Source organism: Schistocerca serialis, chromosome 4, assembly GCF_023864345.2.
Source record: "Schistocerca serialis cubense isolate TAMUIC-IGC-003099 chromosome 4, iqSchSeri2.2, whole genome shotgun sequence".
In the NCBI taxonomy this organism is placed as follows: Eukaryota; Metazoa; Arthropoda; class Insecta; order Orthoptera; family Acrididae; genus Schistocerca; species Schistocerca serialis.
The window spans coordinates 20,921,966-20,938,898 of record NC_064641.1 but is presented as its reverse complement, the minus strand read 5'-3'; the positions used below and the strand labels follow the sequence as shown (position 1 = coordinate 20,938,898).

The 16,933-nt window shown below is 41.0% G+C and overlaps 1 protein-coding gene across 2 annotated transcripts in view; it reads right to left on the bottom strand.

Annotated features, from left to right (window-relative positions):
• The window catches only part of LOC126475075 (epsilon-sarcoglycan), a 106,502-nt gene that overhangs the window by 39,722 nt on the left and 49,847 nt on the right, over positions 1-16,933 (bottom strand). For both annotated transcript variants that reach the window (XM_050102635.1, XM_050102636.1), the window contains exon 4: positions 15,555-15,756. In XM_050102635.1, coding sequence (XP_049958592.1) covers positions 15,555-15,756 — 202 coding nt within the window. The remainder of the gene's footprint in view (positions 1-15,554; positions 15,757-16,933) is intronic.

The window sequence follows — 16,933 nt, the reverse complement described above, 5'->3', positions numbered from 1 at the left end:
TCACCAAAGATAGTATCGATTTAGCCTAGATTTGAGTATAGGTCTTGCAGTGTGTTGCTCCCAAACTCATCCTGTTCAGCACCCTTCACCCAGAGTAGTTGTTGTCACAGCCAATAGCAGGTTCCTCTTTTGGAAGTACAGGGGATAGGCAAAATAATGTGAACACCTGTATTACTTGGGAATGGTTTATTAACATGGAGTTGGACCCACATTTGCCTGTAATACACCTGCGATTGTTTTTGGAATACTGGCATATAATAACTGTATAATCTCCAGTGGAATGTTATGTCACTCTTCGATCAGAATCTCTTCTAACTCCTGTAGTGACGAGGGAGGCAGAAATCTGCTCCTGAATCTGCGCTCTAATATCACCCACAAGAGTTCGATAATGTTCAAGTGCGGGAAATGTGCTGGCCAGGGAAGATACTGCAGTCCAGTTGTATGCTCCTCATTCCACGATTGAACTGTCCTGGCTTTGTGAATGGGTGTATTATCATCCTGAAATATGACATCATTGTTGGGGAACAACATTTGAATCATAGGGTGCACCTGACCACTTAAAATGTTCACATAATTGTTGGCTATAACATGGCCTTTGACAATAATGATGGGACTAGCAGAATATCACGATATGGCTACCACACCATCACACTTCCACCTCCATGATTAAGTGTTGGAAGCAAGCAATCTGGAATGTAGTCTTCTTTTGGCATTCTCCAGACATAAACCCGGCCCGATGTTGGAAATAACGAAAACGTTGACTCGTCGGACCATACGATGGGTTTCTACTGATCAGATGTTCAGGATTTATGCTCCTGACACCATGTTTTGCTCCTGACCCCATGTTTTACACTTCTTTGCATTTGTTGTCATCACTAATGGTTTCAGTATAGCAGCTTGTCCATGAATATTCTCTTTATGGTGTTCTCAGCAGACAGTGTTGAAAGATACGGGGTCTCGAAGATGGCTATTGAGCACTGCAGTCACTTTAGCTGCCATAGTTTTGTGTTGTTTTGACACAATTTGTGTTAGCATGCAACGATCTCTGTCATTTAGTTTTGATTTGTGCCCACTATTACATTTACATGATGATGTCTTTCCATATTTTAAGAATGCTGTCTTGGCTTTTGAAGCAGTTGCTCTTGAAACATTCAATAAGTTGGCTGTCTGGGTTACTTGTGCTCCAGCTAATTGGGCCCCCACAATCTGCCCTCTCTGGAACTCTGTTAGGTCTTTCATTGCACGTCGACCTCAGCATCTGAATGCAGATACAAAGTGTGCACTTCTCATAAACAACCTGCACTGATGCCTAGTCCATACTGAACACTCACAGTCCAGCACAACACATGATTTACCTGGATTGTTGACCGTCAAACGCAAACATCCCATTACTACTTTAGTTTACAATATTTTGCCTATCCCCTGTGTACCAAGGGTTTTTTAGATCTGTCCTCCACTTCAGCAGCTGGTGGTGCTTGTGGACATGCATTAGCACCCGAGTTCTTTGTAGGAAATTTTTCCTGCACTATAAGCATCTCCTAGGTGGCTGCAGAGTATGCATTGGTTGACAGGGGTGGACTTCCATCTTTGCCCACTCCAATCTTTGTACATCCATCTTCTGATACGTAACAGGTCAGCAGGTGTTACTATACCTTTATGTAGTAAGTATGACACATTCAGCTGTAATTACAGGTGTTATTTTATGTGTAATTGATTTTTACATCTACATATCTATACTCTGCAAACCACCATCAGGTGCATGGCAGAGGGTATGTCCCATTGTACCAGTTATTAGGTTTCCTACCTGCTCCAGTCACGTACGGAGTGTGGGAACAATGATTGATTGAATGTCTCTGGGGGTGCAGCAATTATTCCAATCTTATTCTCAGAATCTATATGTGAGTGATGCACAGGGGATTGTAGTATGCTGCTGCAGCCACCATTTAAAGCTGGTTCTTGAAACTTTGTTAATAGATTTTGTCACGATAGTTTACGTCTATCTTCAAGAGCCTTCCAGTTCAGTTCCTTCAGTATCTCTATGACACTCTCCCATGGATTAAACAAACATGTGGCCATTCATGTTACCCTTCCATTTATATGTTCAATATCCCCTGTTAGTCCTATCTAATATGTGTCCCACACAATTGAGCAATATTCTAGAACTGGACGCACGAGGGATTTGTAAGCAATATTTTTTTGTAGACTGATTGCATTTCCCCAGTATTCTGTGAATAAACCAAAGTCTACCACCTGCTATACCCATGATTGAGCCTATGTGATCGTTCTATTTCATATCCCTACAAACTATTACACCCAGGTATCTGAATGAGTTGGTGGATTCCAGCAGCAACTCATTGCTCTTATAGTCATACAAAATTTTAGATTTCTGAACATTTAGAGCAGGTTACCAATCTTTTCACCACGTTGAAATCTTATCAAGATCTGGCTGAATATTTATGCACCTTCTTTCAGATGTCCTCTTTGAGGGTATCTACATCAAAACTGGTGACCATGGCGTGGTTGTGGCAGCAATCATTACCAAAATACAAAGGACAACTACAACAAGCAGAAAGATATATATGTTCCTCTCCCGGGATTGGAATGACGCCTTACCCTCTCCCTTAAAACCCACATCCTTTCGTCTTTCCCTCTCCTTCCCTCTTTCCTGATGAAGCAACCGTTGGTTGCGAAAGCTAGAATTTTGTGTGTATGATTGTGTTTGTTTGTCTGTCTATCGACCTGCCAGCGCTTTCGTATGGTAAGTCACATCATCTTTGTTTTTAGATATATATGTTCAGTAAACTAGATAAAAAATCATTATTGTCATATCTCAATGAGGGACTTGAAACTTTCAGAATGTAGATGGACTATGGCTCAAGTTTAAAAGAATAGTTGACGAGGCACTGGATAGATATGTACCTAGTAGAATGGTTCATAATGGGAGGGAACCTCCATGGTATACAGCCACTGCAAAGAAACTTTTAAAGAAACAGAGATTACTGTATAATAGGTGTAAAGCAAATCATACAGCTATAGGTAGAGAGGTGCTGAATGAAACGCATTTGGCTGTGAAGAGAGCAATGCATGATGCCCTGTAGCAGAATATTGCCAAATGACCTTTCACAGAACAAAAAAATAATTCTGGTCGTATGTAAAGACCGTCAGTGGCATCAAAGTTAGTGTCCAGTCCCTAGCGAATCAAACAGGAACTGAAGTTGAGGGTAGAAAATCAAAGGCTGAAACACTTAACTCCAATTTCAAATGTTCCTTTACAACAAAAAACCCAGGAGAATTGCCTCAATTTAATCCTCATACCACTCAAAAGATGCATGAAATAAGTATTAGTGTCAGTGGTGTTGAGAAGAACAAAGGTCCAAGGCCTGATGGAATCCCTGTCAGATTCTATACTGAATTTGTGGCTGAGTTAGCCCCTATTCTAACTATAATCTATTGTAGATGTCTTGAACAAATAACTGTGCCCAGTTCTTGGGAAAAGGTACAGGTCACACCCGTCCACAAGAAGAGTAGTAGAAGCTATCCACAAAACTACTGTCCAGTATCCATGACATCAATTTGTTGTAGAATCTTATAACATATTCTGAGCTCAAGCATTATGATGTATGTCAAACAAAATGACCTCCTCAATGCTAACCAGCATGGATTTCAAAAATATCAATCATGTGAAACCCACCTTGCACTTTTCTCACATGACACACTGAAAGCTTCGGATCAAGGCAACCAGGTAGATGCAGTATTTCTTGTTTTGTGAAAAGTATTTGACTCCATACTGCACCTACACTTATCGTCAAAAGTTTGATCATATGGGGTACCAAGTGAAATTTGTGTCTCGATTGAGGACTTTTTGCAGGGAGGACACAGCATGTTATCTTGCATGGAGAGTCATGTCAGATGTAGAAGTAATTTTGGGTGTGCCCCAGGGAAGCATATTGGGGGTTTGTTGTTTTTATTGTATATTAATGACCTTGCAGACACTGTTCATAGTAAAATCAAGCTTGTTGCAGATGATGAAGTCTATTTGTTCTCGTTATATACAATATATTTCCATCATGAGTGGAGTTCCTATTTATCTGTCCTAGGTAATTTCCAGAGAAGGCATTTAGTGAAGTTTTACAGGATGTCTTATCAAGTCCACCACAACCGTTCATTGTTGGCGCACAGGAGGGAGGGATGGCGACAGAGAGAGAGAGAGAATCTTCTGAAGCTCGAAACTGTATACTGGAAACTTAGGAGGAAGTAACATTTTGGATATATGACAAACGGGGACTGAGAGAAACATTAAGATTTGCTTAATCAAACTGGAGAAAATATGGAAGTAATTAACTGATACAATAGGATACTGTTGATAGGACAATTTTTTTCTTATGTGACCAAGCTGAGGACTAGCATTAGAAATGGTGTTAAGCAATGTTAATTAATGTTAAGATTCACAGGTAGTCTTAACATAAAATGCTATGATTGTTAATGAACCAATTTTATTTTAAATTGCCTTAAAAGGAGTTCTGCATCAATGGTGTTTATCATTTTGTATGTTAAAGATTTGGAGAGATGGTAGTTCTGAGGGGAACTGTTCACATTTCTGAGTTCAGTGTACCTTACATACCTGTGTAAGGTAACAAGGCGTTTCCCTTACAGCAGTGTACAACTATTTTGAATGTACTCAGATAGTACGGCTACTAGAGTAGGTACCAATGTTGTTACCTTTATAGTTTAAAAGAACATAAAACCTTCCTAGATATCTCCACTATGAAAGCCATGTTCAGGGTAGCAATGTCCATACCAAAACAGTGTTCACATATCAATACTATGCCTAACATGAAATTGATTATATAAAGAAAATATCTAATGGCCCAGTTAACATTAATGCAAATTTTATATACAACTAGAAGTTAAGTTTTGTGCGCTGGTATGGTAAATCTTATAATGGGAGTTTCAGCAGATAACCACACCTGGGAGGGGTTTAAAATTTTTCTGCGGGGTGGTAGCTATGGTTTGGTTAACTTTTGTAAGGGAAAATATTTTTATATTTTGTTGAAATATTGATTAATATGGTTATGTCTTAAGAGGTGATTTCATACCTATGCTTAACTTAAAAGGACTTAGACTTAAGTAATAGGCACTAATACCTAAGCAAATTTTATCATATTTAGTATATGTGTAAGATGGGAGCTGCTAAGTCTGTTACTACTATCACTCCATAGCCTTTTCATAGTTGTGTGTTATAACCAATTTTTGAGCCTACGGTGCGTGAAGCTGGTGGTGTCTATTCTACAGGATTGCCGAACAACTTTATTTTATGGCCCACCAGCGAAGTTGTTCCCTCCCATCCCATGGTATATTTCTTTGGTTCTAACACTATTAATCTTACATTTCCTTTCTTACTTCCCCACCTGAGACACACTTCTATTCTCCCTCTGCTCATATTCAATAGCTCCATTGTGTGAGCCCCTCTTTCATCTGTGCCCTGATGGCTGTTTTGACAGGACAGCCCAAGTAGTAGTAACACTCAAGTAACTTCCATTCAGAAGTGTGGGGACTCTGAACAATAATATCACTGGCAAATAACAAGCCATAGTTGATATGCTCTGCACTTTCATATTGAATGGACACTGTATATTGCACTAAGTGGAAACAAAACGGCATGTACAGAATGCAGCACACTTGGTAATAAAGCACTATCATATCGCCTAGACTATGAAAACCTACCACATTGTTGACCCCTAGTTGTGAATATGTGATTCGTGTTTGCAATCGTGATCGCCTGCAACCATGCTGCACTTACGACAATGTCATCTTGCCGGGCATTCGACGTACACCGGTGCAAGCGTCACGGATGTGTGAGATGAGAGTGGCTACTGACATAGTGCACAGAGTGAAAATTTTGATCAACCTCAAATTACTAGCATATTTTGTGTGTTTACAACAATGACATGCACCAATAGTTACTCTACATGTACAACAATAGGAACACTACATCAGTGTTCCACATATTCATCATCGCAGTGCCCTCACTGTATAGAAAATTTCATTTGACAAGCTGCACTTCCACCGACCACAACATCACCAATGCAGGCAACACAACAACAACAATAATGGGCTTCTGCCCCCATATTATCAACTGGTCTCCTTCTGACGGTGACTACCTCTAGCACCAATTACACAGCATAATTTCACCAGTCAACTGTGGCGATTATTCTGCATTTCAAGCTTCCATGGACTCACCTCAGGCAGCATTCTGTATCAGGACAGAACAACAGCAACTGGCTAACAATTACGGTGCCATTTTGCCATCGCCACCACAGTCGCCAACCGGCGGAAAGCACAGCAACTATATACCACAACATGCACTCTGCACGCAAGCTGTCAGCGCACCACACCCCCTTGCTGGGCCGAACATTAAGCTCTTGCTGTTCTGTGCAGATGACACTATGTTATAGTTCACTACAACTGAATGCTTTTTTGCACACTGAGATATTACAGACAATTCAGAGAAACTCATCACTCTACTATGTCACTAGGCGAGCATGTCGAACTAGCGAGTGACACCATCCTGTCATCGCCGCCCTCCAATGAATACGAGATGGTGAAACGAGCGATTCTGAGAAGACTCGCTCACCCACCAGAACAATAACTACATCAAGCACTGTACGAAGCACGCCTTGACAATAGCACTCTGTCACAGCTGTGGTGCCACCTCCAGAACTCAAGTGACACAGGGTCATCAACGAGCACAAGCTCTGCTCTATCTGGCTTGCCAAGTTGCCAGCTGTGGTCCAGACAGCACTGATAGCCCACGAGCAGCAGCAACCGATGGACGACGACTCACTCTGGCCAATGGAATATATGCCCTCGTCTGTCAGGATAACCACTGCCCAGATGGACCACCCCACAACAACGTGCCATACCGCAACATAGGTTCACCACAACCCACTGCAGCAGGACATCTGAACCACCCCAGCATTAGCAATGTTCAGCCATCATGACGAACAACCATGGCTGAAATGGAAAACAGTGATGCTGTGTGCTGGTACCACCAAACATTCGGTGATAAGACACAAAAATGCAAATATCTGTGGCGGCACCCAAACGCCGCCATTGGGCAGGAATAGATGCACTCACCCACCACGCTTTCGGACATGTTCACCCCAAAAGGAAGTGGACGCATTTTTGTAACAGACGTAAACAACACCCACTTCCTGACTGACACCGGGTCCGATGTCAGTATACTCCTACAGTATCTTGCCTTGGCATGATCCCCCTCAGAACCTCTGCACCTCCTGGCTGTCAATGATGTTGCTGTATGAGTATGTGGCAGCACAACCAGAACAGGACTTTTGCTGACAGAATACAATGCATGTGGACTTTCTACATAGCTGATGTCACAAATCAGTTCTCAGTGTGATAGTTCAAGCTTTCTCCTAACTTGAAATGGTCTGCATGGTACCTGCACGACACACACACGCTCCCAATGGGGCCCCAACCACTGAGACTACAACATCAGGATGTGCTACTGGCGGTCCACTGGTTAATCCCCGCACCAATACAACAAACCTTCACTGCACAGGACAAGCTGACTACAAACCAAATACAGCTTCTGGATGCATGTGTAGAAAACCATTCATTGCACCTATGACTTCAGTCTCTTACACAGGAGCTCAACATGGACCATGCTACAATCAATGTATTAAAACAGCAACACCTACACTGATATATGGGACCCACAACCTCCTGGTTGGCTGCACCAGAACCACACCCACAGTCAACCTGGGCAGACACAGCACAGGTATATACTTTGCACTCTGTCTTGCCTGTCTCCCTGGCCCACACCAGTGTCCCCTCAACGGTGTATTTGTGTGCTATACGGGACAGAATGGTCCATAGGATTATCACTCACTGGGGCCCATGATATGACACAAGGCGCGTAGACTAGATCCTCAAAAACTCAATGCTGCATAAGAAGCAGTCGATCAAATGATGTCATCACACCTTTCGGTTTGTTCAAGTTCTTGGTAATGTCACACAGACTAAAAATTCTGCACATATGTGGCAGCATTTCATTGACGGTGTGGTTTTTAGTGTCCCTAATTGCTACGCCACATAGAAAATTTATTAGTGATCTCTAAAAGCAATGAAGCACATGACAGGCACCTCAAACAAGTCCTTGGTGCCTTAGATCAAAATCAACAAGGACAAACTACAGCTTTTCCAGAAACAAAGTCACATTTCTACGACAAACTGTCTCCGCTTCAGGAATATGACTGACAGATGACTGGTTGATGCTCATATGAAATCTTCCGTGACCACAAACATTCCATGACCTCTGGTGGTATCTAAGAATCTTAATTTTTTACCAGAGAAATATCCCACATGCAGCAGACATCCAGGTTCCCCTCACTGATGCATTAATAGGATAAAACACCCACAGACATTGCTTGCTCACATGGTTTGAAGACATGCAAGTGGTCTTTGCACGTTCGGGCAACAGTTTGGTTTCAGCAGTGGCTTTAGCGCACCAGGTGTTGGGTGCGCCTCTTACAATCACTACCGACATCAGCGAGATAGCAATAGGGGCAGTACTCCAACAAATCACCAACAAGTAAGTGCAACCACTTCAGTCTTTCTCCAACAAGCTATCAAAAGCCCAAAAGTACTCTGTATTTGACAAGAACTTTTAGCAATAAATGAAGCCATCCGCTATTTCAATGAAGATACTGATGGGTGAGGGGTTGTGATTTATACAGACCATATGCTACGCATGGATGTGATTCGACATCTGTCAACACAAGTTACTCTGAGACAATTTAGATACATGGACTATAATTCTCAGTCTACTATGGACGACTGTAATTATGGGGTTTACGGGGAGCAGATAACACAGAGCAGACTACCTCTCATGGATCAATACCATATCGCTTCAACAGGACTATCTCAAGCTTGTCACTAACTGCTTCATATGGCCAAACATTAGAGACACAAAGCTATGGACACACGTGTGCACTGCTCGTCTACAAAGCAAAGTCGGCTGTCAGGCGTAACTGCCAATAGGTCATTTCACAGTTCTGTGGGGACGATTTTGTCACATTCAATTGGACCTTATCGGCCCTTTAGTGGAATCATCAGGACAAAAATACATCCTCTCCTAGGCTGATCATATAACACGACAGGTTGAAGCGACTCTGCTGACCGACATTACAGCAGAAGCCACAGCTATGGCACATGTGCATACATGGCTTGTCCAGTTCAACTGACCACTCACAATAATGGTGGACTAAGGACAACAGTTAGAGGCCTCACTAAAGCATTATGCAACATGTGTGGCACTGACCACTGGCGTATGACAGCAGACCACTCGCAGGGTAATGGTCTTGTCGAGAGGTAGCATAGCACAATGAAAGCAGCACTCACGTATCACAGCGGTGAATGGGCAGAAGCAATCCCTTGGGTCTTTCTAGGGGTGTGCACTGCTGCTAAAGAGAATCTATAGGTGTCAATTGTTGAATTGCTATACAGAGGGACACACTAATGGCAGACCTTTTCACACCACCCATGGACAACAAAAATGGTTCAAATAGCTCTGAGCACTATGGGACTTAACATCTGAGGAGGCATGGACAACAGCCCACAACCATTACCAGTACTACTACAAGCAGTACACAGAAGAATTCAGTGCATCACCATTCCACCACCAAGGCCCCACACAGCACCACCTAAAACTTCGTACACAAGGCACTGGCCACGACGCAAATCATCATGCTGCATGACGACATGCTCCGACCTACACTCCTCCTACAAGGCCCCATACTGAGTCATCAGCCACAGCGACAACAGTTTTCGAATCAAGATCAACGGCAAACAGACAACGCTGGCCATCAACCGTATGAAGCTGAGGTGGGCCCTGGAAGATCTTTCCACCAGCTCCACATCACATTTGTCGTCACCATCTACGTCAACAGAACATGAACGACCGGCATCCCCCATGCAATGGCCAACAACAGTGGACGACGAAGTGCCACTTCCCACCTTGGTGTCTGGCTGACCACAATGGCTCCAGCGACACATCAGGGATTAAAAACTCACATAAGTAGCGGCAGTGATTCATGATGAAACAAGAGTAGATTTAAATGAATGAATAAGTACATATGTACTGTATTACAGTAAACGATTTCAGTGCATGGAAATACTACTACAGTAAACACACTGGATCAATTAACAACACTCTTTATTTACACCTATCTGGTTATGTGGTGAAAAAATAACAATAATGTCCACGAATAATAATAAATAATGATAAAAGGAAAAAAGTAATGTATAATATAAAGTTTGTGACAAAACAAGCTGAGATAATTTTGCTTCCCCTCTTGTTTTGCCATCTGCATCCTTAAAATTCATTTTGTTCTTAACTAATTACCATTAACATATGTGAGTATAATCTGCATTTTCATAAAACAGGAAGTTTGGCCATTAGTTTTAAAGAATATGGCACCAAATCTAATTTTGTGCTTAGTTTTAGTTGTTGTTGTTGTGGTTTTCAGTCCAGAGACTGGTTTGATGCAGCTCTCCATGCTACTCTCTCCTGTGCAAGCTTCTTCACCTCCCAGTACCTACTGCAACCTACATCCTTCTGAATCTGCTTAGTGTATTCATATCTTGGTCTCCCTCTATGATTTTTACCCTACACGCTGCCCTCCAATACTAAATTGGCGATCCCTTGATGCCTCAGAATATGCCCTACCAACCGATCCCTTCTTCTAGTCACGTTGTACCACAAATTTCCCTTCTCTCCAATTCTATTCAATACCTCCTCATTAGTTATGTGATCTACCCATCTAATCTTCAGCATTCTTCTGTAGCACCACATTTCAAAAGCTTCTATTCTCTTCTTGTCTAAACTATTTATCGTCTACGTTTCACTTCTATACATGGCTACACTCCATACAAATACTTTCAGAAACGACTTCCTGACACTTAAATCTATATTCGATGTTAACAAATTTCTCTTCTTCAGAAAAACTTTCCTTGCCATTGCCAATCTACATTTTATACCCTCTCCACTTTGACCATCACCAGTTATTTTGCTCCCCAAATAGCAAAACTCATCTATTACTTTAAGTGTCTTATTTCCTAATTTAATTCCCTCAGCATCACCAGATTTAATTCAACTACATTCCATTATCCTCGTTTTGCTTTTGTTGATGTTCATCTTATATCCTCCCTTCAAGACACTGTCCATTCCATTCAGCTGCTCTTCCAGGTCTATTGCTGTCTCTGACAGTATTACAATGTCATCGGCGAACCTCAAAGTTTTTATTTCTTCTCCATGGATTTTAATTCCTATTCTGAATTTATCTTTTGTTTCCTTCACTGCTTGCTCAATATACAGATTGAATAACATCGAGGATAGGCTACAACCCTGTCTCACTCCCTTTCCAACCACTGCTTCTCTTTCATGTCCCTCGACTCTTATAACTGCCATCTGGTTTCTGTACAAATTGTAAATAGCCTTTCGCTCCCTGTATTTTACCCCTGCCACTTTCAAAATTTGAAAGAGAGTATTCCTGTCAACATTGTCAAAAGATTTCTCTAAGTCTCCAAATGCTAGAAACGTAGGTTTGCCTTTACTTAACCACCTTCTAAGATAAGTTGTAGGGTCAGTATTGTCTCACGTGTTCTAAAATTTCTACAGAATCCAAACTGATCTGCCCTGAGGTCAGTTTCTACCAGTTTTTCCATTCGCCTTTACAGAACTCATGTTAGTTTTTTTGCAGCCATGATTTAGTAAACTGATAGTGCAGTAATTTTCACATCTGTCAAACCTGCTTTCTTTGGGACTGGAATTATTATATTCTTCTTGAAGTATGAGAGTATTTCACCTGTCTCATACATCTTGCTCACCAGATGGTAGAGTTTTGTCAGGGCTGGCTCTCCCAAGGCTATCAGTAGTTTTAATGGAATGCTGTCTACTCACGGGGCCTTGTTTTGACGTAGGTCTTTCAGTGCTCTGTCAAACTCTTCACGTAGTATCATATCTCCCATTTCATCTTCATCTACATCCTCTTCCATTTCCATAATATTGGCCTCAAGAACATCGCCCTTGTATAGAACCTCTTATACTCCTTCCATCTTTCTGTTTTCCCTTCTTTGCTTAGAACTGGGTTTCCATCTGAGCTCTTGATATTCATGCAAGTGGTTCTCTTTTCTCCAAAGGTGTCTTTAATTTTCCTGTAGGCAGTATCTATCTTACCTCTACATCCTTACATTTGTCCTCTAGCCATTGCTGCTTAGCCATTTTGCACTTCCTGTCGATCTCATTTTTGAGACATTTGTATTCCTTTTTGCCTGCTTCATTTACTGCACTTTTGCATTTTCTCCTTTCATTAATTAAATTCAATATGCTGGCTGACTAGCCTGAAGGACCCGATGGGTCAATTGGTGAGATAGACACTGAGGCTTCAGGAGTATAATGTCACAGTGGTATGCAAAACTGGATGCAAACAGAAAGACACTGATTGCATTAGAAGGACTCCTTTGGTAGAACACAGTACCATGAGGGAAATCTAAGTTAAGTCACTGCAGCACCAAACAACACTGCTGCTCAACAGAAGGAAGATACATCATAGATGAAAACAACAGAAGCTTTGAAGAATGAGGAAATGACCAAATGAGGATTACAGTTTATGAACAGATTATTGAATATGAGGAACTATGATCTGATGAGACCCAACCACCAGCAATTATTTGTTATTTCTTATTTATCATTTCTATAATATTTACAAATTTTATAAATAACTGCACTCTCCATCCACAAGATCAGTTGTGTTCTGGCCCTGTGTTGTTGTTATTCATAAATGTGCTTGTAGTGTTATATTACACTGATGATCCAACTTTTGGATTTGGACTTGAGTGTGGTTATGCTGTGACATTCCTAGGTTTTGAGGCCTGGTAGCAATGCTAACCACTACGCCACACTAATGACGCCCGAGCCCACAGAAATATTTATAATTATTGCACTAAAATCAGACAGCCTATGATATACTTATACCCACACAGATATGCAAACATCTACACAGATGTATTAACAAGTACACAGATGTTGTAAATGTGTTAACAATGTGCGAGAAGATAGATTGCTACTTACTGTAAAGATGACACATTAAGTCGCAGACAGCCACAGTTAAAAGACACTTACACGAAAGCTTACAGCCACAGTGTTTGTCAGAAAACACAGGTCCCTCTTTCCCACTGGGCATTCTGGGCACTGGTCCAGTCACAGTCGTGCCAACAGAGGTTTGCCAGATTACATTGGTGGTGGTGGTGGTTGTTGGGATGTTTAAGGGGGACTAAACAGGATTACATTGGACAATAGCTTGGTCACAGTGTCTCTGATCTCAATCATTGCATTTTTGGTGGGATCAAGGATGTTAGGATAGGTTGGGTCAGAATCTGTTCTGTCAAGGAGGTTAGTGACTATTTTAACCTCCTTGGGTAGGATGGATGCCAGGATGTCCCTGTGCTTGGAGACAAGTGCTGAATCGCCACTTTCACTATGGAAGAGGGCACAATATGCAGTTAACAGATACTGGTCAGCAATTACGCTTCTTAATTTCCTTGGGAGGAACACTACATAAGACAGTTTCTTGCATACTTGCTCAGTGTGTCTATTCCATGTGAGTCTGTGGTATATTACAAAACCCAGCAGTTTCACAGCTTCTACATTGTTCAGATACGTTTGTTTTCTGAGGCTGCATGACATACTGGTATGCTGAGTTTTGCCTGTAAATATTTTCATCATAAATGCAGACAACACCCAGTGTACTCATTTGGTAAGCAGACTCTGCCAACATTCATACCTGGAAAATGTAGAACCTGTGAAACTGCTGCGTTTGTAATAGACCATGAACTCACATGGAATGGACACACTGTGCATGTGTGCAAGAAACTGTCATGCAGAGTATAACTCCTGAGTGTAGAAACAGAAATTGCAATAATTCTTTTTGCTTGTTAGGGGAAGATTTTCAGTGGGTCAAAATACACTGACAGATTTTGTTTTCTGGTTGCTACAGAGCAGAGTGCAAACACTATAAACTGACAATCAGTGGCGAGTGTAAACAAACTAGAATTATGAATGCCAGAGGGGAGGGAACCATGTGGGGAAACAAGCCACCCCGCTCCCTCTTGCAGGGCAGCCCCAGCCTAAACCTGCTTTCTCTTTTTAAGCAAAAGCAGAAATGATATGTAGTCAGAGAGATAGCCGATCCCTTCTGGTGTTGTGAGCATTGTAACTGAACTCCATAATGGACCAGGATTAGTCTCTTCACTCATTTCAAAATAAGAAAACAAAACAAAGGGCAATGCACAACATAAAGCTTTTGGTAGAGGCTACCATGCATTTGCTTACTGGGGTTGACAATGTTATGAGCAAGGTAGTTCAGGTCTGACCTCTATCTGTGCCTATACAACCATAGTTTGAAACAACCACCATCTAAACCACCAAGTTACACTGCGCACAATGTACCAACTTTTAAACTTCACCTAGCAGTCAAATGCACATGTTTCATTGGTTTAAGATGCTAGATCCCCCCACTGAGTCATATGTTGCATTATGCAGTCTGTACCTTATACAAACATTCAACCACCCACAACTGGCCTGGCAACAGAGCTTCAAGTGAGCTCACTGATAAGCTGTTACAATTATGCACTTTTTAGTTTGCAGACATATTGTCACACACATTATTTCTCCAAATTGGGCTTTGGCAGATGATGTGCAATACGGTAACTGAAAATTGGTTACATATTCGATACTTTTAAGTAGGAGATAAGCTATTCCACACTATCTCTGATACAATAGATCTTCTAGATACATCATCATCATCATCATCATCATCATCATCATCATCATCACCATCATTATCATAATTTCTACTTTGTTCCATCTTATTTGATAGATTGGCATATGAAGCTTTCCCACTAATCTACAATTCACTATGCAATATCATTTATTAGGTGATCTTGCCTTTTACGGCAGAATTCACTTTTATCAAAAATATGAGTTTTTTAGGTCCCCAGTGATCACTTATCTCAAGATCTGTCATTCCGTCAATCAGTTAGCCACCGAGAGGACAAATCATGAACCTATCAAAATGAATGCCAACACAGGTACCTTACACAGACTCTACTTCTGAGAAAGGGTTTTTTTTTTTTCATGTTGGACATGAAGTCTGCTATTGGCTTTGTGTGATCATGGGAAACCATGGCATTTGCTGAGCATTTTTATATGGTGACTATGAAAATCCAAACTCCAAGTGTCCACTTGCCTCCAGCTCCACTCAATAGTTATTTGTGCTTGCTCATACCTTACTTGACACACCACATGGACTGCGATGGCCAAACTTTTAACATATCTCAGCTGCTGTCTGCCAAGAAGTGAGTGTTACTTTATAGATAGCATGGGAAGAGAAGGTTCTGCCATTGACACTATGTGCTACAATAAATTCTTAATGAAGATAACTCTTAGCTAAAGTTCAAAATATTCAACTTACCCCTCCCTCTCATTTGGGCTCAAAGGTAATCTGGCTCCCAGCTGCACAGCTGATTCAAGGAATGTTACATATAAATCAGCATGGCTCTGTGGCCACAGATTATTTCGAAATACATCTAAGAGTCTGTTCATTCTAAGTTCATCAAACATATCCTCAACATTCAAGTTATCAATCTTCAGCTGGACTTCATATTTTGCTGGATCTGGAAACAAAATTATTGGTATGTGATCAACTGCAAGAGTTTCATCTTTGTAATATTTCATGAAGCAATTATATTTTAACTAAAGTTCAGTCTTGATCCCAACACTTATGTCTCAATAACATAGGTGACTGGTTTCCGTTATATTTATATAACCATCTTCAGACCCATGGCTTCCTTGGAGGATGATAGGCGGAGCTCTCCTCAGCTGCTACGAAGTCACAGTTTCCAAAAATGTTTACCAAAATTGTATTTCATGAAGCAAGTTGAAAGCACATTGTTGTACCCTTTTCAGGTGGTTGAAGCAGTTTAGGAGACTCCTGGCAGGAAAGTTGAGGGGAAATAGGTACTACACAGGAGAGATGTGGAGGGCCAGAGTATGAAAAACTGGTAATGGGATATGGAAAAGATACAATTGGTGAGGTAAGGTTGTGATATAATTCTATTAAACTCACTGATCTTATTATAAATCCAAGACTGACTGCAACCACTCGATATATGGGGTGTCTAAGGAGGAATGCTTAATATTCGGTGATATGACGGGAACAATCATTCGAAGCAAAAATGTCTAGTCAACATGGGCTGTAAAATGCGTATCTTAAGAACTATGAGCACTTCTTCATCTTTGATACTGTGAAACAAATCTCTCTTAATGCAACCTCTTTGATTTCCATAATTTGAGTGGACATACTATGGACCGAAACAAAAAAAAATTGTCTGGTAAACATGAGCTCTAAAATGCATACCATAAGAGCAAGAACACTTGTTCATCATCCTTGCTGCTGTGAAACACATCTCTACTACTGAACAAGTGATCATAGCTCTTTACAGTATGCATTTTAGAGCTCATATTTACTTGACTTTTTGTATTGAATGATAATCCCTGTCATATCACTGAATATTGACCATTCCTCCTGGGACACCCTATATACTTAATTGGTTACTTTGAAGGGAAGACCATTTTTAACAAAACCTAAAATTCTCATGTAGTAAAAATTATTTCTGTTGTAACATAGCAGACACTTTTGCCCACTACATAAAACTGCTTGAAATTATCCATCCCTTCTATATGGATCTTTTTACTTGTACTTAGTTAATCAGATTCTTTCACGTTGTTTCTGTTTTCATACTTTGTTTCTCTTTGAAAAGCATAAGCAACTGATGTATCACAGTTGACACG